This window comes from Pseudophryne corroboree, chromosome 7, assembly GCF_028390025.1.
Source record: "Pseudophryne corroboree isolate aPseCor3 chromosome 7, aPseCor3.hap2, whole genome shotgun sequence".
Classification (NCBI taxonomy): Eukaryota; Metazoa; Chordata; class Amphibia; order Anura; family Myobatrachidae; genus Pseudophryne; species Pseudophryne corroboree.
The window spans coordinates 495,041,861-495,069,006 of NC_086450.1; the positions used below are offsets into that span (position 1 = coordinate 495,041,861).

A 27,146-nucleotide genomic window follows, 5' to 3' on the forward strand; every position below is an offset into this window, starting at 1 on the left:
GCCACATTCCAAAACTAGGCAAACGCGAATCTGAGCCGTGTTACGGGTTTTCCCGCCAGATTCCAAAACTAGGCAAATGCCATCTTCTCGAGATAGCGTGTTTTGGATTCAATTTAAGTCAATTCAGTGATGATTTGGGTGCCATTTCACAGCAGCTGCCTGACGGAGAGGAGAGAGAAAGGACTTAATGCAAATTGCAAAAGGGCATTTTCTTTGTCAGAGCTTCTTGATACAGCAAAGTGAAAGTAGTTCAGAGAAAAGCCTTAGGAGGAATTCAATTAGTTGCTGTAAATTACCATGGCTAATTGATCCCCAGGGGGTAATTCAGTTATCCTCCATAGCCGGCACTACTGGGGATTTTGTTTATGCTGGCCAGTGGTTCCCATTTGCTAGTTTCACTGGAGTCTGTGTGCATTCTTAGAAGGAGAGCGAAGCTGAATGCTGAATCCCGGGTGCTACAGGACAGCTTAATACACACAGAGCTGCCGATCCCCGGGATAAACATCCAGCACATATATTACATACAGCAAAACATGTATGTTTATATATGCACTGCCTCCACCCTGTACTGTGTGGTCGGCGCTGCAGCCACCATTGCTGGTGACATAGAAATTGAGGAAGCCACTGTGGAAGTGCAACAGGATGATGAGGATATTTGTGTAGCTGAAGCTGTTGATGAGGATGTTTTTTGCGTAAGTTACGCACCAGTGGCAGCAATCCTTGCCCATGTTAAGAAAAAAACCATTGTGATGCCTGGGTATATACCAAAAAGTCCACCTCTTGGCTATGGAATTATTTTTACCCAAATCCTGACAACGTTTGTGAAGACATCTGCTCCATTTGGCCAAAGTTTGGTATGGGATGTTAACTATCTAGGCACCTCCTTCATGTTACGTCATTTGCAGCAAGTTCATGACATTTATTTTACAAAATTATAATAATTTGCAAAATAATAACAAGCAGTCCAGTATCAGCTACCAGCAGTTTGGACCAGCACAAGCAATTTCCACCACCATCACCCTCATCATCAACCTCCTCATTAATCAAGGATAGTCTTTCCAAAAAATTTATTGTGGGAGCCCAAACAAACCAAGCACTTCAGCCCCTGCCACTGAAGTGCTTGGTTTGTTAAACTGTGCATGTCCTTTTTAATATCCAACATTGGGCCTAATTTAGAGCTGATCGTAGATGTGTGAAAAAATGCACATCTATGATCAAAATCTCTGACATGCGGTGGGGACACCCAGCACAGGGCTAGTCTGCCCTGCATGCCAGGCCCTGCCTGCCCACCCACCCCCCCACACACACACAGCGGCGATGCTTTCACACCTGCTAAATAGCTCCCTGCCTACACAGCCTATCTGCGAAGGCAGATGGCTACCCGCCATGTTTTTGGCTGCAGCGGCTGCGTGTGACATCACTCAGCTGCTGTGGCCCGCCCCGCATACGGTCCAGACCACAAACCCCAACACCGCCACAGCGCCATCCGAACACCGCCAACACACCTCCCTCCCACCCCGCCTCTGCCTGTCAATCAGGCAGAGGCGATCGCACAAGTGAAATGCCTTTGCATCTCACTGTGTGCGCATGTGCTACTGCGCGCGCACACACGGCACAGGGCATCGGACTGCGAATGATACCGCTGCAGGAGTCCAGTCTGAATTAAGCCCATAATTGGGTGGGAGGGCCCAAGAACAATTCCATCTTGCACCACTTTTCTTTTGCATAATGGCCTGTATATATCGGGGGGCGTTGGGGACAGTCTCTGCATTACTAATTTGCAACACATTTTTAAAAACAGAAATAACTGCCGTGTGTGTTTGTGCCGCTACTCTGTTGCTTCGTTTAGCCAGCCAGTCTTTGGCCAATATTGATGAAGAATATTGTGAGGTGGTCAAAATTGGCTGGAAATGACTGGAAATTAATGTTATTGAGGCTAATCATACTGTAGTAACTAAAACAGGCCACAAAACTACAGATCCAAAACCAAGACACGTAAGGATGATTTTGCAAAATTAGAACCAAAACACAAAATTAATACAGATCCAAAATGAAAACTCGGGGGTCAGTGCACATCTGTATACAGAACCCAGGCATCCCCATTAATGTATCATACATTCCAATAGCCTCGGTCTCTATAATCCAGACATTCCAAAAATCTCTCTTACTTTAGAACACAGAACTTGAAATAAACTCCTAAAACCAAAGAATTTGATCAAAATGCCCCCCCCCCCCCCCCCATAATACCCAGAGATGTTCCAATAACCTCTCTCCTTTTAGAACTCAGACATTCCAGTGATAACTCTCCCTCTAGAACCCAGATCATACAGTAGTCTCTCTCCCACCAGGACCCAGATTATCCAGCAATCTCTCCTTCTAGAACCCAGTTATATACCAATCTTTCACCTTGTAGACCTCAGATCGTTCAGTAATCCCTTACTCGAGAACTCAGATAATTATTTCCCCATGCTAGAACCCAGACACAGGGGTATATTTACTAAGGTCCCGATTTTGACCGAGATGCCGTTTTTTCATCAAAGTGTCATCTCGGTAATTTACTAAGCAAAAATCACGGCAGTGATGAGGGCATTCGTAATATTTTGGAAGTCCTAGGAAAAAATCACGAATCAATACACCATCGGTCAAATACGCCTGCAATTTGCTAGAAATCGGGAATTTACTAAAAAGTGCAAAACACAAACACTGCCGACAATAGCCAAACACTGCCGTGATAAAATACAAATCGTGAAAAAGTGCTAAAAAAAAACAGACCTGCTTTTTTATCCCGTGTTTGTATAGGCATGCACGGATCCATGAGATCCGTGCATGTTTTTCAGTGGGAACGGGGGGGAAATGTTATAAATTTTCAGAAAAAAATTTGCGTGGGGTCCCCCCTCCTAAGGCAAACCAGCCTCGGGCTCTTTGAGCCGATCCTGGTTGCAGAAATATGGGAAAAAAATGGACAGGGGTTCCCCCATATTTAAGCAACCAGCATCAGGCTCTGCGCCTGGTCCTGGTTCCAAAAATACGGGGGACAAAAAGAGTAGGGGTCCCCCGTATTTTTGAAACCTGCACCGGGCTCCACTAGCTGGACAGATAATGCCACAGCCGGGGGTCACTTTTATACAGTGCCTTGCGGCCGTGGCATCAAATATCCAACTAGTCACCCCTGGCCGGGGTACCCTGGGGGAGTGGGGACCCCTTCAATCAAGGGGTCCTCCCCCCAGCCACCCAAGGGCCAGGGGTGAAGCCCGAGGCTGTCCCCCCCATCCAATAGGCTGCGGATGGGGGGCTGATAGCCTTTGTGAAAAGTGATTGATATTGTTTTTAGTAGCAGTACTACAAGGCCCAGCAAGACTCCCCCGCAAGCTGGTACTTGGAGAACCACAAGTACCAGCATGCGGCGGAAAAACGGGCCCGCTGGTACCTGTAGTACTACTACTAAAAAAATACCCCAGTAAAGACAACACACACACACCTTGAAAGTATAACTTTAATACATCCATCCACACCTCCATATACACATACTTACCTTATGTTCCCACGCAGGTCGGTCCTCTTCTCCAGTAGAATCCATTGTGTACCTGTAGAAAAAAATATACTCACATAATCCAGTGTAGAGGGCTCCTCGGGTAATCCATTTGTAATCCACGTACTTGAAAAAATAAAAAAACGGATACCCGACCACGAACTGAAAGGGGACCCATGTTTTCACATGGGCCCCCTTTCCCCGAATGCCAGAAACCCACTCTGACTGATGTCTAAGTGGGTTTCTTCAGCCAATCAGGGAGCGCTACGTTGTGGCACCCTCCTGATCGGCTGTGTGCTCCTGTACTGTATGACAGGCGGCACACGGCAGTGTTACAATGTAGCGCCTATGCGCTCCATTGTAACTAATGGTGGGAACTTTCAGGTCAGCGGTGAGGTCACTTTCGGTCAACCGCTGACCTGAAAGTTCCCACCATTGGTTACAATGGAGCGCATAGGCGCTACATTGTAACACTGCCGTGTGCCGCCTGTCAGACAGTACAGGAGCACACAGCCGATCAGGAGGGTGCCACAACGTGGCGCTCCCTGATTGGCTGAAGAAACCCACTTAGACATCAGTCAGAGTGGGTTTCTGGCATTCGGGGAAAGGGGGCCCATGTGAAAACATGGGTCCCCTTTCAGTTCGTGGTCGGGTATCCGTTTTTTTATTTTTTCAAGTACGTGGATTACAAAAGGATTTACAGAGGAGCCGAAAACACTGGATTATGTGAGTATAATTTTTTCTACAGGTACACCATGGATTCTACTGGAGAAGAGGACCGACCTGCGTGGGAACATAGGTAAGTATGTATGTATGTTGGTGTGCATGTATGTATTAAAGTTATACTTTCAAGGTGTGTGTGTGTGTGTTGTCTTTATTGGGGTATTTTTTTAGTAGTAGTACTACAGGTACCAGCGGGCCCATTTTTCCGCCGCATGCTGGTACTTGTGGTTCTCCAAGTACCAGCTTGCGGGGGAGGCTTGCTGGGCCTTGTAGTACTGCTACTAAAAACAATATCAATCACTTTGAACAAAGGCTATCAGCCCCCCATCCGCAGCCCATTGGATGGGGGGGACAGCCTCGGGCTTCACCCCTGGCCCTTGGGTGGCTGGGGGGGGGACCCCTTGATTGAAGGGGTCCCCACTCCCCCAGGGTACCCCGGCCAGGGGTGACTAGTTGGATATTTGATGCCACGGCCGCAAGGCACTGTATAAAAGTGACCCCCGGCTGTGGCATTATCTGTCCAGCTAGTGGAGCCCGGTGCTGGTTTCAAAAATACGGGGGACCCCTACTCTTTTTGTTCCCCGTATTTTTGGAACCAGGACCAGGCGCAGAGCCCGGTGCTGGTTGCTTAAATATGGGGGAACCCCTGTCCTTTTTTCCCCCCATATTTCTGCAACCAGGATCGGCTCAAAGAGCCTGAGGCTGGTTTGCCTTAGGAGGGGGGACCCCACGCAATTTTTTTTTTACATTTAAACATTTATTTTTATTTTTTTACAAGGTGCACAATGAAGCCCAGCACGGATCTCTCAGATCCGACCGAGATTCATTGTATTAAAGTCGGCAGTGTTTTACAAGTCACTCACGTAAAACACTGCCAAAAAAAACGAATGACATCGACATCGGAAAACCCGAAAATGCAGAATACGGCAGCTTAGTAAATTAGTCGTAATCAATTCAAAAAGTTGCATATTTACACTTTCGATGTCATTCGTGATTGAACTTTGACCTCAAACGGGAAAATACGAATCTTAGTAAATTTACCCCACTGATCACTGGTAATCAAACATTGTAGTCACAAACCACATGCAGTGTTTAGTATTTCAGTAACTGCCCTCAGTACTAGAACATGGACAGTCCAAGGACATCCCTCAGTCTACCACGCATGATCTTTCATACTTCCTTCTTACAATTCACAGTTCACCCAAGGCCCTGGAACTCAGGAGTTCCTGGCATCCTTATTGCTCTAGAACCCAGGAGATCCCATAATACCTGTTCCTTCGAGACCTATAAATACCCACAGGGGCTCTGCAGTCCATCTTTTGGAATTGACCTTGTGCCCCCCAACTCTTAACACCGTGGAATCCAGAATCCTTAGAAATTTTTATTCCAGGTGGGGCTCACTACTATAGTGCAATGCACAGAATTTGGCATGCGCAGTTTTACTGTCACATGGGTGACCGTCTGAATTTTGCAACCACAAATTGTCGAGATCGAGGTGCGACCTGCGGTTTCCAGCAAGTCTTCAGGTAGAAATTGTCCAACGTTAGCAGAAAAAGCAGAAAGCCTTTACCTGCTGTTCCGGCTTCCTCCATTCTGCCCGTCATCATCATTACACCTGAGAGGCCCAAATCCTTCTCACGTATTATTATGCACTTAGCATTCCTAATGTATTGTATGAAAATTGTCACTTAAATCATTATAAAGAGATAAATGACAATTAGCGTCGTGCGATTGTCCGCAGGAAACCATTAAGTGGCTGACACATGAGGTGACTCGCAGCCAGTGCTGTCTCACGTGTGGATGAAGCAAGAGGACGCGGGAAAACTGGTGAAAGCTATTAGGGATGGCAGCCGCATGTCAGGACATTGAGATGCAGCCTGTGTAAGGAGGAGGGGAGGGTGTGACGGCTGTATACAGTAGGTGTGGACTGCCTCATACATACATACATATATATATATATATATATATATATATTTATATCTGTGCTGACAGGCACATAAATCTCTGACACTCAGGTATACGTATAATCCGTGCATCCAGGCAGAGTCTGTCACACCATGGAACGTCTGATAGTGGCAGCTACGCTCTGCGCTGCAGGTAAGTGTCAGCTCATGGGACAAAGCTACAGATTTAGCACTAGATGGGGCTTTACTATAGTCGTATAGCTACCGCTGGACACCTGGGATGTCCCCTGGATGTTCGATGGCATATCCGTGCCCAGAACATAACATCTCATATTTGCTTCCCCTGCAGTTGGCGCCATAATGCTGCGATAATCCCGGTTACGTATAAGTGATTGACGCAGCGACTTCAACATTTGTCCACACTCTTAAATAATTTCCTGCAGGAACTGTGTTCCGACTTGTTTCTCCGCTGTATCAGGTTATTGTACAGACGTATGGTGAGAATATAATGGCTGACAGCTGATGATAAATACCTCTCCCGTACTGCCATATTTACATTGGCGCTCTCTCCAGCGTACGTATTGTACTTCTACAATATATATATATAACCTGATCCAGCTATATACAGCACGCACACTGCTGCTAATCCTCCTAATTCCTCTCTGTTTACACTGCGCACTACACACATATTATTGTATAAGTCACTGGGCTATTATACTGTTTTATTACCTCTTGTTGTACATATGTCTTCCGGTGTTACTGTCTTGTCAGTTATTTCATGTAGGATCTATGGTGCGAGGAGGGGAATGGAGGCAGCAAGAAGCCACAGACTGAGAGTTATATAGTGGCAGGAGCAGGGTCCCCCAGCAGCACAGAGTATATCAGGAGATGAGTGATGTGTCAGTGAAGACAGGGCTGCATGTGACAGGGGCAGTGACATGATGTGAGGAGGGGAATGGAGGCAGCAGGAAGCCACAGATTGAGAGTTATATAGTGGAAGGAGCAGGGTCCCAGCAGCACAGAGTATATCAGGAGATGAGTGATGTGTCAGAGAGGACAGGGCTGCATGTGACAGGGGCAGTGACATGATGTGAGGAGGGGAATGGAGGTAGCAGGAAGCCACAGACTGAGAGTTATATAGTGGAAGGAGCAGGGTCCCAGCAGCACAGAGTATATCAGGAGATGAGTGATGTGTCAGTGAGGACAGGGCTGCATGTGACAGGGGCAGTGACATGATGTGAGGAGGGGAATGGAGGTAGCAGGAAGCCACAGACTGAGAGTTATATAGTGGAAGGAGCAGGGTCCCAGCAGCACAGAGTATATCAGGAGATGAGTGATGTGTCAGTGAGGACAGGGCTGCATGTGACAGGGGCAGTGACATGATGTGAGGAGGGGAATGGAGGTAGCAGGAAGCCACAGACTGAGAGTTATATAGTGGAAGGAGCAGGGTCCCAGCAGCATAGAGTATATCAGGAGACAGGGCCATCTTATCAGCAATGTAGGCCCCTGGGCACAGCAATGCAATGGGCCCCCTACCCATCCTCCAGCGGTAGGGGTGGGGGTTGCTATCAGCAGCAGCTTTGATGTCCCGCTGGCGGTGGGGGGTGTTCTATCTTATGCTCACCATGTAGGACCTTTAGCAGTAATTTCTGCTAATTACTCCTTTACTGCACAGATGGGGCTAAACTATAGAAGGGGGCATTGGGCTGAATTAAGAAGCCCTGGTACATGACTTCTGGGGTGGTAGTGTTTTTTTAATATGTAGGGGAGGAGTGGATAGTGGAGTTGGCTTATTATTTATCATTTTCCAGTGGGAGGGCAGCTTGCTTGACTGCAGATATCTCAAATTCCTGAAAATATATTTCTTGGCTCTGAATGGGATAAAAAACTAGAGAGTCCCATCTTTCAGAAGGTTCTAGGCACTTGGGGATCAGAGTTCAGGAGCCAGAGCAATTCACCAACGAATATCTAAAACTGCATATTCGGCATGTGGATCTGGAGCAGGGACCAGCTGCTTGAAGGCTGATATCTCTGGTTCTGGGCATAGCAGAGACAAGCTGCCAGTATCCACCAAAAGGGGAGAGTCCCAGCTTTTGGAGTTTGTCCTCATAAAAACTGTAGGTCATACAGAACCCGAGATATCTGGCTGGGAAGAGCAAGTAACAGGCTTGGATGGGGACCACTGCTTTCAAGTCAGATATCTCTGGTTCGCCAGGGCCGATTTTCAAAATTCTGGTACCCCTGGAAAGAGGGGACCCTCAGCTAGCAGCCTAGGGCCCTTAAACTCCTGGGGCCCTTGGGCAAGAGCCCATTGAGCCCATACGAAAAGACGGCCTTGTCAGGAGATGAGTGATGTGTCAGTGAGGACAGGGCTGCATGTGACAGGGGCAGTGATATGATGTGAGGAGGGGAATGGAGGCAGCAGGAAGCCACAGACTGAGAGTTATATAGTGGGAGGAGCAGGGTCTCCAGCAGCACATAGTATTTCAGGAGATGAGTGATGTGTCAGTGAGGACAGGGCTGCATGTGACAGGGGCAGTGACATGATGTGAGGAGGGGAATGGAGGCAGCAGGAAGCCACAGACTGAGAGTTATATAGTGGGAGGAGCAGGGTCCCCAGCAGCACAGAGTATATCAGGAGATGAGTGATGTGTCAGTGAGGACAGGGCTGCATGTGACAGGGGCAGTGACATGATGTGAGGAGGGGAATGGAGGCAGCAGAAAGCCACAGACTAAGAGTTATAAAGTGGAAGGAGCAGGGTCCCCAGCAGCACAGAGTATATCAGGAGATGAGTGATGTGTCAGTGACAGGGCTGCATGTGACAGGGGCAGTGACATGATGTGAGGAGGGGAATGGAGGCAGCAGGAACTGAGAGATATATAGTGGGAGGAGCAGGGTCCCCAGCAGCACAGAGTATATCAGGAGATGAGTGATGTGTCAGTGAGGACAGGGCTGCATGTGACAGGGGCAGTGACATGATGTGAGGAGGGGAATGGAGGCAGCAGGAAGCCACAGACTGAGAGTCATATAGTGGGAGGAGCAGGGTCCCCAGCAGCACAGAGTATATCAGGAGATGAGTGATGTGTCAGTGAGGACAGGGCTGCATGTGACAGGGGCAGTGACATGATGTGAGGAGGGGAATGGAGGCAGCAGAAAGCCACAGACTAAGAGTTATAAAGTGGAAGGAGCAGGGTCCCCAGCAGCACAGAGTATAACAGGAGATGAGTGATGTGTTAGGACAGAGCTGCATGAAACAGTTCTCATACATCTAACGTTATTATTATGTAAAGCAAATGTTCAGTTTAGGTTTTATTTATAATTTACTTCATTTGAACAACTTTAGTTTTGCCTCTAAATTAAATAGGATGTTGAGGATTTGTACAAAACAATAATATCAAAAGAATACATTAAGAATGTATGGCCATATAAAATTATATTGACTTATCGGATGCAGGACGTGTCGGTCAGGACACCCAGCTGGGCAGGCATTTGAATTTGCCCGACCAGCTGTGATGTCAGCCTCCGGCAGCAAGTGTACGTCGACCACCCATACACATAGTTAGATGGCGTGATATATATCGGCTGTGCGGCACAGACGCAATGTGTCTGTGAACGACTTCATTCACAAACATATCGGGTACACACCGACTGGCCAGTGTGTACCCAGCATAAGAACCAATGCTCTAGTAAATGTTGCTAAATCCACCAGAACATTAGTGAATTGCGAATGTTTTAATTACTTTATAAAACGGTTACACGCGCACCGGTATTATATTTGCTGTATTGTTACCTCTTGATTAATCTATGGGTCATTTCTTCCCGTACATATCGTGTTACCGTCACATGAAACATATCAGTAGCTGTAACAGAATCTAAATACAGGAAATACAAATGCCAATATTTATTCATCACGTATTCTTTAGGGCTTCTAATGTGGAGCTTAAATCAGCGCTAATTACCACTGTCATCTGCAGGACAGGAAACAATGTATCTGCATACGGGAACAAATCAGTCCCATGTAACTTATCAATAAGCATATTAGCGTGTTTTATACAGAATCTAATTCTAAACCTATAGTAGCTTTAAGACATAGGGGCATATTTTTCATAAAGTATTTGAGGGCTATCCCCCCAAAACACCCTTTTTTAGGGGATACCCCAAGATATTAAGGGGCATATTTATTAAACACAGTTAGAGGGAAATCCGTCAGAATTATAAAAAATGTTTTATTTTTGTGTGTGTGTGGAGGGGGCGGGCTACACGCAAAATGTAAATATGTAAATACCACTGATGTGTGTAGCAGTGACGTGAGGTGGGGTGAGGCAGAGCCTTTCCTGTCATACTAACGTTTACGCCAGAGTTCTGACTATAAAGTATATGACAAATACAAAGAATATATTATAAATATGGTGGTCATTCCGAGTTGTTCGCTCGCAAGCTGCTTTTAGCAGCTTTGCACACGCTAAGCCGCCGCCTACTGGGAGTGAATCTTAGCTTAACAAATTTGCGAACGAAAGATTCGCAATATTGCGAAAAGACTTCTCTGTGCAGTTTCTGAGTAGCTCGAGACTTACTCTTCCAGTGCGATCAGTTCAGTGCTTGTCGTTCCTGGTTTGACGTCACAAACACACCCAGCGTTCGCCCAGACACTCCCCCGTTTCTCCAGCCACTCCCGCGTTTTTCCCAGAAACGGCAGCGTTTTTTCACACACTCCCATAAAACGGCCAGTTTCCGCCCAGAAACACCCATTTCCTGTCAATCACACTCCGATCACCAGAACGAAGAAAAAACCTCGTAATGCCGTGAGTAAAATACCAATCTTCATAGCAAATTTACTTGGCGCAGTCGCAGTGCGAACATTGCGCATGCGCAATTAGTGGAAAATCGCTGCGATGCAAAGAAAATTACCGAGCGAACAACTCGGAATGACCACCTGTGTTCTTTTTATTATTCTAATCATTTTTATGCTCAAACTCCAGAATAAAAAGTCTATGGCAGGTGAGGCAGTATTGGGGAGACATATCATTCTAAATCCAGTGCTCTAGTCTGAGGGCGCATTTTTAACCTTTAAAACAAAAGGGGCTACATCCACCAAACACGTTTTTTCTCAATTTTTCCACCAGCAATTATATAGGTATATTGTAATTTGTCACTAACCAAAGTAACTGTTTATTGAGGATTTAATTGATACAAGTTTATGTGCATCAATTGTTACATTATATACCTCCATCTGAAATGTATTGTTCATTGTGATATTGGGGGTCATTCTGACCCAATCGCACGCTGCAGTTGTTCACAGTGCAGCGATCGGGTCGGAACTGCGCATGCCAGACGGCCGAAGGCCGTCGTTTCCTAGCGATCGCCTCTGCCTGATTGACAGGCAGAGGCGGTCGCTGGACGGGAGGGGGCGGCACGGTGGCGTTTTGCCGCCGCTTTTGGGGCGCGGTCCGGCCAACGCAAGCATTGCTGGACCGTTCGGGGGGTGGGCCGCAGTGGCTGCGTGATGTCACACTCAGCCGATGCGACCCGGGGCAGCGACGAGTAACTCCCGGCCAGCCGCAGGAGTTACTGCGCTGGCCAGGAGTTACTCTTCAAGTACAAAAGCATCGCCGCTGTGCAGCTGTGCGATGCTAATGTACTTGTGCGGGGGGAGGGGGGCGGCCTGACGTGCGGGGCACACTAGCACCTGTGCTGGGCGTCCCTCCACATGTCTGGTAAGATGATCGTAGCTGTGCTAAATTTAGCACAGCTACGATCAACTCGGAATGACCCCCCCTTGTGTGAACTGGCTACGTATTTTTACAAATATATTGTGATTGTTGTTGCTTTTAATACTCATTAGTCCTAGAAGAGTAATTATTCTAATGAAATAAATCCTAAACAAAACTAGAGGTTGTTTGCACTCTCTATTTTCTTTTTTTGTCACATGTATATACTGCTGCAGCTGTGTATAATGCCCACATGTATATACCGCTGCACCTGTGTATAACGTCCACATGTATATACTGCTGCACCTGTGTATAATGCCCACATGTATATACTGCTGCACCTGTGTATAATGCCCACATGTATATACTGCTGCACCTGTGTATAATGCCCACATGTATATACCGCTGCACCTGTGTATAACGCCCACATGTATATACTGCTGCACCTGTGTATAATGCCCACATGTATATACTGCTGCACCTGTGTGTAATACCCACATGTATATACTGCTGCACCTGTGTATAATGCCCACATGTATATACCGCTGCACCTGTGTATAATGCCCACATGTATATACCGCTGCACCTGTGTATGATGCCCACATGTATATACTGCTGCACCTGTGTATAATGCCCACATGTATATACCGCTGCACCTGTGTATAACGTCCACATGTATATACTGCTGCACCTGTGTATAATGCCCACATGTATATACTGCTGCACCTGTGTATAATGCCCACATGTATATACCGATGCACCTGTGTATAATACCCACATGTATATACCGCTGCACCTGTGTATAACGTCCACATGTATATACTGCTACACCTGTGTATAATGCCCACATGTATATACTGCTACACCTATGTATAATGCCCACATGTATATACCGCTACACCTGTGTATAATGCCCACATGTATATACCACTGCACCTGTGTATAATGCCCACATGTATATACCGCTGCACCTGTGTATAATGCCCACATGTATATACCACTGCACCTGTGTATAATGCCCACATGTATATACCGCTGCCCCTGTGTATAATGCCCACATGTATATACCGCTACACCTGTGTATAATGCCCACATGTATATACCGCTGCACCTGTGTATAATGCCCACATGTATATACCGCTGCCATGGGGTATAATGCCCACATGAACCCTTGGGCTCATATACTGTGTGTAATTCTGGCTCTGGTACTAGCCAGTGCCTCCTGAGCCATTTACCTCACTGCACGTCCCTGGTATGTAGGAGATATCTGCTGCTTTGTTTCCGATCGCAGTAGCAGCCTGCATAGGTTTCTGTGCTGGCTGCTATATTGTGAGATTTACCGTCAGCTGACGTCTGGCTAATAAGCCCCTTGGAATATGTCCCGGAGCAGACAGGTGAAAGCGCTCTGCAATCAGTGGCACATGACACCGGATCGCTGACACCAGAACTCTGAGAGGCACCAGTAGCATGTCTCAGTGCTGTGATTTATGTAGAGAATTGGTAGGTTGTGTAATTACTAATTAGTTGCACTCATTAATGCGGGAGGAGATAAATGATCTATCAGGGAGATTAATCACACCCATAAAAGGTCATTACCCACTGAGCAGGTATTACTGCACGCTGTATCATTACTGGTTGGTGCTGCCTGGACTCCTGACTGACCTTCCCGTGTGCGGTCACTTGTGAGCCCTACAGCCTGCGCGGCGCAGTCCGGTAATGAGCACACTGACATCTGAGCGCTCCCTGTCACTGGTTTGGGCCTATATACCCCGCAGTCGATGACCACCCTCAGGTGGGTGTGGTCGACACATTTTTTTGGGGGGGCCATGTCTTGTATATTTCATGTTCTGTGACCACCATCAGTACAAACGTAGACCCTCGCCACACTTCGCTCGCCGATCCCTGCCATTTGGTGTGGATCATTAGATCGACAGTGTCTAGGTCGACAATGTTTAGGTCGACCACTATAGGTCGACAGTCACTAGGTCAACAGGGTTGGAAGGTCGATCGGGTTTCTAGGTCGACATGGTCTAGGTCGACAGGTCAAAAGGTCGACATGAGGTGTTTTTTTCCTGGTGTCGTTTTTTGCGTACAGTGACCGGGAAGTCAAATTAGTGCACCGCGGGACACGTTCCAATCGTAGTCCACGTGGAAAAAGTAAAAAAAAAAAAAGAATTAAAAAAACCAACAACCTCATGTCGACCTTTTGACCTGTCGACCTAGCACATGTCAGCCTAGAAACCCTGTCGACCTAAACATTATCGACCTAGACAGTGTCGATCTTCAGACAGGATCCCCTGCCATTATGTAGTTATGTATACAGTATTGGTGCTTGTGTATATTGCTGCACGATTCTCCCTTTTGTGCGGCGTTACGGATCATTTGCAGCCACCTATACATAAAATATAATAATAGCAATAAATGAGCTTGCGTTGAAATGATAGTGGCAGTTCCGTCGCTGCTTGGAGACTGGCGGCTTCGGGCCCCCACTCATCTCCGGGCCCTACAATCTGATGCGCCGTTAGTTCCACCGAGTTAAAATTGCATTCACTCCCCGCCAACATGACCCTGGAAATGAGTGGAATAGAATTCTGTTATAGTTAAACAAATCAGGGCTGACCTTGGGCGCTGGGAAAATGAGCGCGGCCTGGGCTCTCCACCCTTTGTGCACAGCCGCGTTAGGCTTGCTACATGGATGCACAAATGCGCAGATAGGTGTCACCCAGCGGCCATCACCCGGCGGCATTTACTAATACTCCTTTTCCACTAGCTAAATTTACCCGTGTTTTTGCACGGGGGTCGCGCATCAACACGGGTTTTTAGTAAGTGGAAACGGCTCAACACGGGTTGAGTGACCCTGGAATCCTAACCGGCTAGCTACCTGGGTTGGACACGGTAACACGGTAATGACCCGGGTAATTGTGCAGTGGAAACGGTCATTACCCGTGTTTCAGAACCGAGTAACGAGTGACATCAGTGGAAACAGACCCGACCCGGGAATAACCCGTGTCAAAGTGCAGTGGAAACGGCGGTGCTGACACGGGTTGTAGCCGGGTTAAACATCCCGGATCGTACGCGGTACTCGGGTGGAAAAGGGGTATAGCATGCCCAAACAAATGCCAGCTACCAGATGTAATTATACTTACATAGAGGGAGGGGGGGAGCCTCAGGTTCCCAGCATATAATACACAGGAATTATCATACAATAGATGCTGGTGGGGTCCGCAGTGTGCAACGTGTCACACTCAGCTGCGCCCAGCACTTACTCCCTCCGGGAGCCCGTCCAACCCTCCTGCTCTCTCTATATATCACCATGTTATTAGTTTATGTTTAATAAGACACCTCATGAAATATTTACACCGGGCACCCTAATTCCCCAGGCCCTTCTCCGTATCCAGACATCAGGGTGTCGGCAGGGAATAATTACACCGGGAGCCAAACCTTAGTCACCGCTGCCAGAGGTGGCTCACTGACAGATGGCCTCTGATTAGGTGAGTCACTGCACCAGGCCCTGCTCTCTGTATACTGAGGATCCAGCACCCGCTGGCAGCTCTGTGACTGCGTATTACATGTTTAGGGGCCTGTGTATTTAGGCTTACCATACTATCCCTTTAACCCCGGACACTAATGAATTACACAGGTTCCGTGGCTGGCTGACTACAAGCCCTGCATGTCACCTGGTTGTAACATACTTGCCGACATTCTGGCTGCTCTCTGCGGGAGAGAGCAGCCAGGTCGGCTCAGCAAGGGGGCAAGGGAGGGCTGTGACGTGGGGAGGAGGTGGACCGGAGGCGGGACGGGGGTGGAGCAGGGGCGGAGTTTCGGCGGCACATCCTTTATGCCACGCCCCCCCGCTCTGTAATGCCGCGATCCCTGGCATTACACTGCAGGGGGCGTGGCTATGATGACGCGATTCAGCAAGAATCGCGTCATCAACTGCCCGGACCGCCCACTTTACACACTAAGTGGGCGGACGGGCAGGGGGACCCCTGATTCCGGGAGACTTGCCTGCTCTTCCGGGGGGCCGGGAGGGTCACCCGATTTTCGTGAGTCTCCCGGCCATTCCGGGAGAGTAGGCAAGTATGGGTTGTAATCAGCCACAGAACCTGTGTAATCCACGAGCGTCCAGGTGTAAAGGGACAGTATGGAAAGCCTAGATTCATTAATGCCTGTCACTGAATCGTCTGACTAAGATGTCCTGTTTATGAACCAGGATAAAGGGGTAAATTTACTAAGCAGTGATAAGAGCAGAGAAGTGAGCCAGTGGAGAAGTTGCCCATGGCAACCAATCAGCACTGAAGTAACATCTATAATCTGCATACTATAAAATGATACAGAGCTGCTGATTGGTTGATGGGGAAATATCTCCACTGGCTCACTTCTCCGCTCTTATCACTGCTTAGTAAATGTACCCCTTAGTCCAAAACTGTCCCCGCCATATCCGCCTGCGCTGTGTTATAGGCAACTCCCCACCCATAGGGACTGCGGGTGGCATTACTATGTCATTGACACGTTAGGGTCTATTTATGCAGCAGTGATAAGAGTGGAGAAGTTGCCCATGGCAACCAATCAGCACTTACGTAACATTTATAAAGTGCATTCTATAAAATGATACGCAGCACCGGATTGGTTGCCATGGGCAGCTTCTCCCCTGGCTCACTTTTCCACTCTTTGCACTGCTTCCTGAATACACCTGGTTGTGAGGTGATGCATTAGTGCCTCCCGCATTCCTCAGCCGGGGATATTCTGTCTGCACTCCTGACATCTCTGTCAGCGGTGATGGGACATGATGACTCCGTCATGTATGACACAGGTGTGCGCTGCAGGAACACGCTGCTAGGGCCCCAGGCATATGGATCACTGCCATGGTGGAAAGGTGGGGCTGGGTCATATATTCCTGAGTCACTGGGGAACCAGAAGATTACACAGCACAAATCTCATTATAGACAATGCTGACCTGTCCGTCTCCTTCCTCCCACAGTGCTGCAGCTTGTGCCGGCCGCCACTGGTAAGAGACCCCTGGGGGGAGGTGGTGATGGTGGTAGTGGTGGTGGTGTGGTGGGGGGAGGTGGTGGTGGTGGTGGTGGTGGTGTGGTGGGGGGAGGTGGTAGTGGTGGAGGTGGTGGAGGTGGAGGTGGTAGTGGTGTGGTGGGGGGAGGTGGTGGTGGTGGAAGTGGTGGAGGTGGTGGTGTGGTAGTGGTGGTGTGGTGGGGGGAGGTGGTGGTGGTGGTGGTGGTGTGGTGGGGGGAGGTGGTGGTGGTGGAGGTGGTGGTGGTGTGGTGGGGGGAGGTGGTGGAGGTGGTAGTGGTGTGGTGGGGGATGGTGGTGGTGGTGGTAGTGGTGGAGGTGGTGGTGTGGTGGGGGAGGTGGTAGTGGTGGAGGTGGTGGGGGGAGGTGGTGGTGGTAGTGGTGGTGGTGTGGTGGGGGTAGGTGGTGGTGGTGGTTGTAGTGGTGGAGGTGGTGGTGTGGTGGGGGGAGGTGGTGGTGTGGTGGGGGGAGGTAGTGGTGGTGGTGTGGTGGGGTGTTGGCTTGTGTCATACTCATATGTGCATGCTTCTATCCGGCTCTCACTGGCCCTCACCCATAGGGGCCACATGATTCTGACCCAGAAATTGGGGCAACCTGGTGATCTGAAGTAAAATGCTGTAAAAGAAAATGTTTAATGAACAGATTCCTATTAATCCTGATTACACCCTTAGTATAATTTATACACTAAGGGGAGAATTCAATTAGTCACGGTAAATTTTTCTGCAGAATTTTTTTTTGTGTTTTTTTGGGCCTGATGTTTTGCTTCTTCTGACAATTCAATTAATGGACCTTCTCTTTTTTTCGAGGATAAATGTACCCGTTTCCCAAAACACGGGATCCGGGATAAGTTCCTGAATGTGTTTTCGCATTCGCAGCCACAAAAACACCGGCACTTGACTCTCCTGCCTCCGGGCAGATGATACAAAATCCCCAATAATGCCGGCTATCCGCATCAATCAAATTGCCCCCCAAAGATCAATGAACCACAGTAATTTACAACGGCTAATTGAATTCCCCCCTATACCTCTTATCTAAGAGCGGACAGAATTGCTCTCTGATATATAGCGGCCAATGGGGCTGATTCTGAGGTGGGAATAAAGGGGGTCATTTTGACCCGTTCGCTCGCTGCTGGTTATCGCAGCCGAGCGAACGGGTCTCTACTGCGCATGTGCCACGCATATCAGACGGCCGAAGGCCTTAGCAGGGCAGCGATTGCCTCTGCCTGACTGACAGGCAGAGGCGATCGCTGGGCAGGAGGGGGCGGAATGGCGGCGTTTGGCCACCGTTTCGTAAGAGCGGTCCGGCCAACGCAGGCGTGGCCGGACCGAACGGTGGGCTGGCCGCAGCGGCTGCGTGACGTCACACACAGCCGCTGCGGGCCGGGGAGCAATGAGTAGCTACCGGCCAGGACGCTAAAGCTGCGCTGGCCGGGAGCTACTCTGGAAGTGCAACGGCATCACCGCTGTGCGATGCCTTTGCACTTCTGCGGGGGGAACCGGCCAGACATGCGGGGCGGACTAGCACACATCCCTCCCCCCGCTCAGCACTACTTAGTGATGACACCGGTATACAATATACACAGGACACAACGCTATTACTAGGTGTTCCTCTATGCCCTGTGAGATGTGGGGCTGCTGAATAATCTCCTCTGTCTTCCTTTGTAGTGTGCGGGAAACAGGGGCTGCACAATGTCAGGATTTATGGGGGAAACAACGCCAGCCCTGGCGAATGGCCGTGGCACGCCACGCTGAGCTACAGGAAGAAGCCATACTGCGGAGGGACCCTGATCTCTGACAGGTGGCTGGTGACCGCTGCACACTGCTTTGACCCGTAAGTAGTATGGAGCAGTGTGGGGACTGTGCCGGGGAGAGTGACCTGACACCACCTTACAGATCAGTCACATGATGTATATAATGGTGCATAGAAATCTGAATTGTCAGCTATATTGTATTTTGCTCCTCATAATCCATCAGCTCCAACTACTGGTCTTCATATCAGTGCGTATACAGGGCCTAATTCAGACCTGATTGTTCCTTTGTGAATTTGCAGAGGTCTGCGATCAGATAGTCTCCACCCAGACAGAGTGAAAATCCGCCCCGTGCAAGTCTGCGTACACAGGGGGTAATTCACACCCGATCGATGATGTGCGTTTCCTAACACTAACTGCAGCCTAACCCTAACTGCAGCCTAACTCTAACCCAAACCCTAATAATTACCGCTCCCTAACTCTAACCTGAACCTTAACACTAACTGCAGCCTAACCCTAACTGCAGCCTAACTCTAACCCAAACCCTAATAATTACCGCTCCCTAACTCTAACCTGAACCTTAACACTAACTGCAGCCTAACCCTAACTGCAGCCTAACTCTAACCCAAACCCTAATAATTACCGCTCCCTAACTCTAACCTGAACCTTAACACTAACTGCAGCCTAACTGTAACCCGAACCCTAACACTAACTGCAGCCTAACTGTAACCCGAACCCTAACACTAACTGCAGCCTAACTGTAACCCGAACCCTAACACTTACTGCAGCCTAACTCTAACCCAAACCCTAATAATTACCGCTCCCTAACTCTAACCTGAACCTTAACACTAACTGCAGCCTAACTGTAACCCGAACCCTAACACTTACTGCAGCCTAACTCTAACCCAAACCCTGACACTAACTGCCGCCTAACTCTAACCCAAACCCTAACACTAACTGCAGCCTAACCCTAACCCAAGTCCTAATAATAACTGCTCCCTAACTCTAACCTGAACCCTAACACTAACTGTAGCCTAACTCTAACCCAAACCCTAACACTAACTGCAGCCTAACCCTAACCCAAGTCCTAATAATAACTGCTCCCTAACTCTAACCTGAACCCTAACACTAACTGCAGCCTAACTCTAACCCAAACCCTAACACTAACTGCAGCCTAACTCTAACCCAAACCCTAACACTAACTGCAGCCTAACCCTAACCCAAGTCCTAATAATAACTGCTCCCTAACTCTAACCCAAACCCTAACACTAACTGCAGCCTAACTCTAACCCAAACCCTAACACTAACTGCAGCCTAACTCTGACCCAAACCCTAATAATTACCGCTCCCTAACTCTAACCTGAACCTTAACACTAACTGCAGCCTAACTGTAACCAGAACCCTAACACTTACTGCAGCCTAACTCTAACCCAAACCCTGACACTAACTGCCGCCTAACTCTAACCCAAACCCTAACACTAACTGCAGCCTAACCCTAACCCAAGTCCTAATAATAACTGCTCCCTAACTCTAACCTGAACCCTAACACTAACTGCAGCCTAACTCTAACCCAAACCCTAACACTAACTGCAGCTTAACCCTAACCCAAGTCCTAATAATAACTGCTCCCTAACTCTAACCTGAACCCTAACACTAACTGCAGCCTAACTCTAACCCTAACACTAACTGCAGCCTAACTCTAACCCAAAACCTAACACTAACTGCAGCCTAACCCTAACCCAAGTCCTAATAATAACTGCTCCCTAACTCTAACCCAAACCCTAACACTAACTGCAGCCTAACTCTAACCCAAACCCTAACACTAACTGCAGCCTAACTCTAACCCAAACCCTAACACTAACTGCAGCCTAACTCTGACCCAGACCCTAATACTAACTGCAGCCTAACTCTGACCCAGACCCTAATACTAACTGCAGCCTAACTCTAACCCGAACCCTAACACTAACTGTAGCGTAACTCTAACCCGAACCCTAACACTAACTGCAGCCTAACCCTAACCCAAGTCCTAATAATAACTGCTCCCTAACTCTAACCTGAACCCTAACACTAACTGCAGCCTAACTCTAACCCAAACCCTAACACTAACTGCAGCCTAACTCTAACCCTAACACTAACTGCAGCCTAACTCTGACCCAGACCCTAATACTAACTGCAGCCTAACTCTGACCCAGACCCTAATACTAACTGCAGCCTAACTCTAACCCGAACCCTAACACTAACTGTAGCGTAACTCTAACCCGAACCTTAACACTTACTGCAGCCTAACTCTAACCCAAACCCTAATACTAACTGCAGCCTAACTGTAACCCGAACCCTAACACTTACTGCAGCCTAACTCTAACCCAAAACCTGACATTAACTGCCGCCTAACTCTAACCCAAACCCTAACACTAATTGCAGCCTAACTCTAACCCGAACCCTAACACTAACTGCAGCCTAACCCTAACCCAAGTCCTAATAATAACTGCTCCCTAACTCTAACCTGAACCCTAACACTAACTGCAGCCTAACTCTAACCCTAACACTAACTGCAGCCTAACTCTAACCCAAACCCTAACACTAACTGCAGCCTAACTCTGACCCAGACCCTAATACTAACTGCAGCCTAACTCTAACACGAACCCTAACACTAACTGTAGCGTAACTCTAACCCGAACCTTAACACTTACTGCAGCCTAACTCTAACCCAAACCCTAATACTAACTGCAGCCTAACTGTAACCCGAACCCTAACACTTACTGCAGCCTAACTCTAACCCAAACCCTGACATTAACTGCTGCCTAACTCTAACCCAAACCCTAACACTAACTGCAGCCTAACTCTAACCCAAACCCTAACACTAACTGCAGCCTAACTCTGACCCAGACCCTAATACTAACTGCAGCCTAACTCTAACCCGAACCCTAACACTAACTGTAGCCTAACTCTAACCCAAACCCTAACACTAACTGCAGCCTAACTCTAACCCAAACCCTAACACTAACTGCAGCCTAACTCTGACCCAGACCCTAATACTAACTGCAGCCTAACTCTAACCCGAACCCTAACACTAACTGTAGCGTAACTCTAACCCGAACCTTAACACTTACTGCAGCCTAACGCTAACCCAGATTAAAAGATCATAGGTGGAATTGGAAATGATGTGGCAGATGGAACAATCGGGTAAATGTATGAAGTGGCGATATGGGGGAGAAGCGGTATCGGCGCACGTTATGTGCGCTTTACCGCTTCTCCCCAATGTATAATTGCTGCTATGCGCCCCTGTCCATATTGGCGCTGCTATCTAACAGATAGTAGGCCGACATGCGCGGGCAATGTATGAACGGTCAGCATCGCCGATGCCCATAGACCACAGCAGGGACAGAGCTGTCCCTGGCTGTGGCAGGTGCCGGCTCTGGACTGCGCTGGGGATCTCGCTTGAGTAGCGAGATCCCGCGCATGCGCAGAGGAACCGGCGGGGGAGGAGACACAGCGCGTCAGCTCTGAGCTGATGTGCTGCGTGCTCAGGGGAACATCGCTCCCTCGCTTTGGCAGACAAGATGTTAATACATCTTGTCGATGTCCCTTCCTGCTTCACCTCGGTAATGAGGCAGAGTAGGAAGTGTTATAGCGGCACGATGCGTGCCGGTATAATACATTTACCCGAATGAGTGATATTCTTGTTATCACTTGTTACGAAAGATAAATGGTGCTCCAGCCAATCAGCTCCTAACTGTCATTTACAAACACGTGACAGGAGCTGATGAGCTGGAGCACCACTCATCATATGCAAGGAGTGATATGAATGTCACTCATTGTTAAATCTGCCCCTATGTTTTTTTCTTCTCTCCGCCATTTTCATCCCTACGTCTAATCACATCGTCGCACAGAGCAATTGCGTTGGGCCGCAGCATGAACCCGGACAGATGAGCATGTTAGCACAAACACATACTCTGGCATACAGAGGAACTCTCATCTGTAGTAACCATGGTGGTCATTCCGAGTTGTTCGCTCGGTAATTTTCTTCGCATCGCAGCGATTTTCCGCTAATTGCGCATGCGCAATGTCCGCAGTGCGACTGCGCCAAGTAAATTTGCTATGCAGTTAGGTATTTTACTCATGGCATTAAGAGGTTTTTTCTTCGTTCTGGTGATCGTAATGTGATTGACAGGAAGTGGGTGTTTCTGGGCGGAAACTTGCAGTTTTATGGGAGTGTGTGAAAAAACGCTGCCGTTTCTGGGAAAAACGCGGGAGTGGCTGGAGAAACGGAGGAGTGTCTGGGCGAACGCTGGGTGTGTTTGTGACGTCAAACCAGGAACGAAACTGACTGAACTGATCGCAGTGGCAGAGTAAGTCTCGAGCTACTCAGAAACTGCAAAGAAATTTCTATTTGCAATTTTGAGAATCTTTCGTTCGCAATTTTGCTAAGCTAAGATTCACTCCCAGTAGGCAGCGGCTTAGCGTGTGCAATGCTGCTAAAAGCAGCTTGCGAGTGAACAACTCGGAATGAGGGCCAATGTCTTTTAGCTCCAAGGCTTCCACCCCGAGATACTAATGATGACGGTTGCAGCAGCTGGCATAAAATTTACGGATAATCGTATTAGCATAAGGCAGTAGAACAGGCTTCGGTGGCTGCCCGCACCTACAGACACTTGCCTGCAAATAAGCCCCAATGTGTTTCAGGTACTTGTTTATCTGGCTGAGTCCATAGTGGCAGGTCCATAGGACCCATGGGGTACATCTGTTACCCCATCCTACTAAGAACCCTGTAGAAGAACAGAGCTTGTTATGAACTTCTTATGGCCTACACTATGACCATGTTCTTTTTCCCATGAAGCGCCCCTGCAGAGACCGTAGCTGTCAAAAAAGACCCCAAGCAATGGGCCGTGCACCTGGGATTCTCCAGAATGGGGTTTGTCCCAGAGGAGAGCTCGGCCGTCACCGTGGTGCCTTCCAGGATCTTGATACATGAGAACTACACCGACTACCTCCGTGGAAATGACATAGCCCTGGTGGAGCTGTCTCACCCAGTCAACATCACGCGGTTCATCTCCCCTGTCTGCCTGCCAGAGGCGGGGCACCGATTCCACCTGCGCAGCACCTGCTATGCAACCGGCCTCCAAGATGTGCCCGAAGGGGGTAAGTGGAACGTTAGGGGGAGGAAAGACAATGGCAGCCACATAGAGAAGGAGGAGAGACCCTGAAACATCTGTTCCTGCCACCCACTTCTTATTTCCTCCATATGGTTCCTCCCCATAACATAACACACTTATCTCTCGCAGTGCCCTTCTGTTACTGCGTCTCCCTCTCTCAGTGCCCTTCTGTTACTGCGTCTCTATCTCTCAGTGCCCCTCTGTTACTGCGTCTCTATCTCTCAGTGCCCCTCTGTTACTGTGTCTCTCTCTCTCAGTGCCCTTCTGTTACTGCGTCTCTATCTCTCAGTGCCCTTCTGTTACTGCGTCTCTATCTCTCAGTGCCCTTCTGTTACTGCGTCTCTATCTCTCAGTGCCCTTCTGTTACTGCGTCCCTATCTCTCAGTGCCCTTCTGTTACTGCGTCTCTATCTCTCAGTGCCCTTCTGTTACTGCGTCTCTATCTCTCAGTGCCCCTCTGTTACTGCGTCTCTATCTCGCAGTGCCCTTCTGTTACTGCGTCTCCCTCTCTCAGTGCCCTTCTGTTACTGCGTCTCTATCTCTCAGTGCCCTTCTGTTACTGCGTCCCTATCTCTCAGTGCCCTTCTGTTACTGCGTCTCTATCTCTCAGTGCCCCTCTGTTACTGCGCCTCCCTTTCTCAGTGTCCCTCTGTTACAACGTCTCTATCTCTCAGTGCCCTTCTGTTACTGTGTCTCCCTCTCTCAGTGCCCTTCTGTTACTGCGCCTCCCTCTCTCAGTGCCCCTCTGTTACTGCATCTCTATCTCTCAGTGCCCTTCTGTTACTGCGCCTCTATCTCTCAGTGTCCCTCTGTTACTGCGTCTCCCTCTCTCAGTGCCCCTCTGTTACTGTGTCTCTATCCTCTCAATGCCCCTCTGTTACTGTGTCTCTCTCTCTCAGTGCCCTTCTGTTACTGTGTCTCTATCTCTCAGTGCCCTTCTGTTACTGCATCTCTATCTCTCAGTGCCCTTCTGTTACTGCGTCTCCCTCTCTCAGTGCCCTTCTGTTACTGCGTCTCTATCTCTCAGTACTCTTCTGTTACTGCGTCTCTATCTCTCAGTGCCCCTCTGTAACTGCGTCTCTATCTCTCAGTGCCCCTCTGTTACTGCGTCTCTATCTCTCAGTGCCCTTCTGTTACTGCGTCTCCCTCCCTCAGTGCCCTTCTGTTACTGCGTCTCTATCTCTCAGTACTCTTCTGTTACTGCGTCTCTATCTCTCAGTGCCCCTCTGTTACTGCGTCTCAATCTCTCAGTGCCCCTCTGTTACTGCGTCTCTATCTCTCAGTGCCCTTCTGTTACTGCGTCTCTATCTCTCAGTGCCCTTCTGTTACTGCGTCTCCCTCTCTCAGTGCCCTTCTGTTACTGCGTCTCTATCTCTCAGTACTCTTCTGTTACTGCGTCTCTATCTCTCAGTGCCCCTCTGTTACTGCGTCTCTATCTCTCAGTGCCCACAGTTACTGCGTCTCTATCTCTCAGTGCCCTTCCGTTACTGCGTCTCTTTCTCTCAGTGCCCCTCTGTTACTGCGTCTCTATCTCTCAGTGCCCTTCTGTTACTGTGTCTCTATCTCTCAGTACTCTTCTGTTACTGCGTCTCTATCTCTCAGTGCCCACAGTTACTGCGTCTCTATCTCTCAGTGCCCTTCTGTTACTGCGTCTCCCTCTCTCAGTGTCCTTCTGTTACTGCGTCTCTATCTCTCAGTGCCCTTCTGTTACTGCGTCTCCCTCTCTCAGTGCCCTTCTGTTACTGCGTCTCCCTCTCTCAGTGCCCTTCTGTTACTGCGTCGCTATCTCTCAGTGCCCTTCTGTTACTGCGTCTCCCTCTCTCAGTGCCCTTCTGTGACTGCGTCTCTATCTCTCAGTACTCTTCTGTTACTGCGTCTCCCTCTCTCAGTACTCTTCTGTTACTGCGTCTCTATCTCTCAGTGCCCACAGTTACTGCATCTCTATCTCTCAGTGCCCTTCTGTTACTGCGTCTCCCTCTCTCAGTGTCCTTCTGTTACTGCGTCTCTATCTCTCAGTGCCCTTCTGTTACTGCGTCTCCCTCTCTCAGTGCCCTTCTGTTACTGCGTCTCCCTCTCTCAGTGCCCTTCTGTAACTGCGTCTCTATCTCTCAGTGCCCTTCTGTTACTACGTCTCTATCTCTCAGTGCCCTTCTATTACTACGTCTCTATCTCTCAGTGCCCACAGTTACTGCGTCTCTATCTCTCAGTGCCCTGCTGTTACTGCGTCTCCCTCTCTCAGTGCCCCTCTGTTACTGCGTCTTTCTCTCTCAGTGCCCACAGTTACTGCGTCTCAATCTCTCAGTGCCCTTCTGTTACTGCGTCTTTCTCTCTCAGTGCCCACAGTTACTGCGTCTCTATCTCTCAGTGCCCTTCTGTTACTGCGTCTCCCTCTCTCAGTGCCCCTCTGTTACTGTGTCCCTATCTCTCAGTGCCCTTCTGTTACTGCGTCTCTATCTCTCAGTGCCCACAGTTACTGCGCCTCCCTCTCTCAGTGCCCCACTGTTACTGTGCCTCCCTCTCTCAGTGCCCCTCTGTTACTGTGTCTCCCTCTCTCAGTGCCCTTCTGTTACTGCATCTCTTTCTCTCAGTGTCCTTCTGTTACTGCGTCTCCCTCTCTCAGTGCCCTTCTGTTACTGCGTCTCTATCTCTCAGTGCCCCTCTGTTACTGCGTCTCTATCTCTCAGTGCCCTTCTGTTACTGCGCCTCTATCTCTCAGTGCCCACAGTTACTGCGCCTCCCTCTCTCAGTGCCCCACTGTTACTGTGCCTCCCTCTCTCAGTGCCCCTCTGTTACTGTGTCTCCCTCTCTCAGTGCCCTTCTGTTACTGCATCTCTATCTCTCAGTGTCCTTCTGTTACTGCGTCTCTATCTCTCAGTGCCCTTCTGTTACTGCGTCTCTATCTCTAAGTGCCCCTCTGTTACTGCGTCTCTATCTCTCAGTGCCCCTCTGTGACTGCGTCTCTATCTATCAGTGCCCTTCTGTTACTGCGTTTCCCTCTCTCAGTGCCCTTCTGTTACTGCGTCTCTATCTCTCAGTGTCCTTCTGTTACTGTGTCTCCCTCTCTCAGTGCCCTTCTGTTACTGTGTCTCCCTCTCTCAGTGCCCTTCTGTTACTGCGTCCCTATCTCTCAGTGTCCCTCTGTTACTGCGTCTCTCTCTCTCAGTGCCCTTCTGTTACTGCGTCTCCCTCTCTCAGTGCCCTTCTGTTACTGCGCCTCCCTCTCTCAGTGCCCTTCTGTTACTGTGTGTCTCTCTCTCAGTGCCCTTCTGTTACTGAGTCTTTCTCTCTCAGTGCCCTTCTGTTACTGCGTCTCCCTCTCTCAGTGCCCCTCTGTTACTGCGTCTCTCTCAGTGC

General features: G+C 48.9%; 1 protein-coding gene across 1 annotated transcript in view; it reads left to right on the plus strand.

The window, feature by feature from the left end:
• Window positions 1–533: 533 nt before the first annotated feature.
• Window positions 534–27,146, plus strand: part of LOC134944432 (serine protease 53-like) — a 69,098-nt gene continuing 42,485 nt past the window's right edge. The window contains 4 exon segments of the mRNA XM_063933007.1: window positions 534–692; window positions 11,137–11,155; window positions 18,558–18,727; window positions 23,491–23,779. Of these exon segments, the coding sequence (XP_063789077.1) occupies window positions 534–692; window positions 11,137–11,155; window positions 18,558–18,727; window positions 23,491–23,779 (637 nt within the window).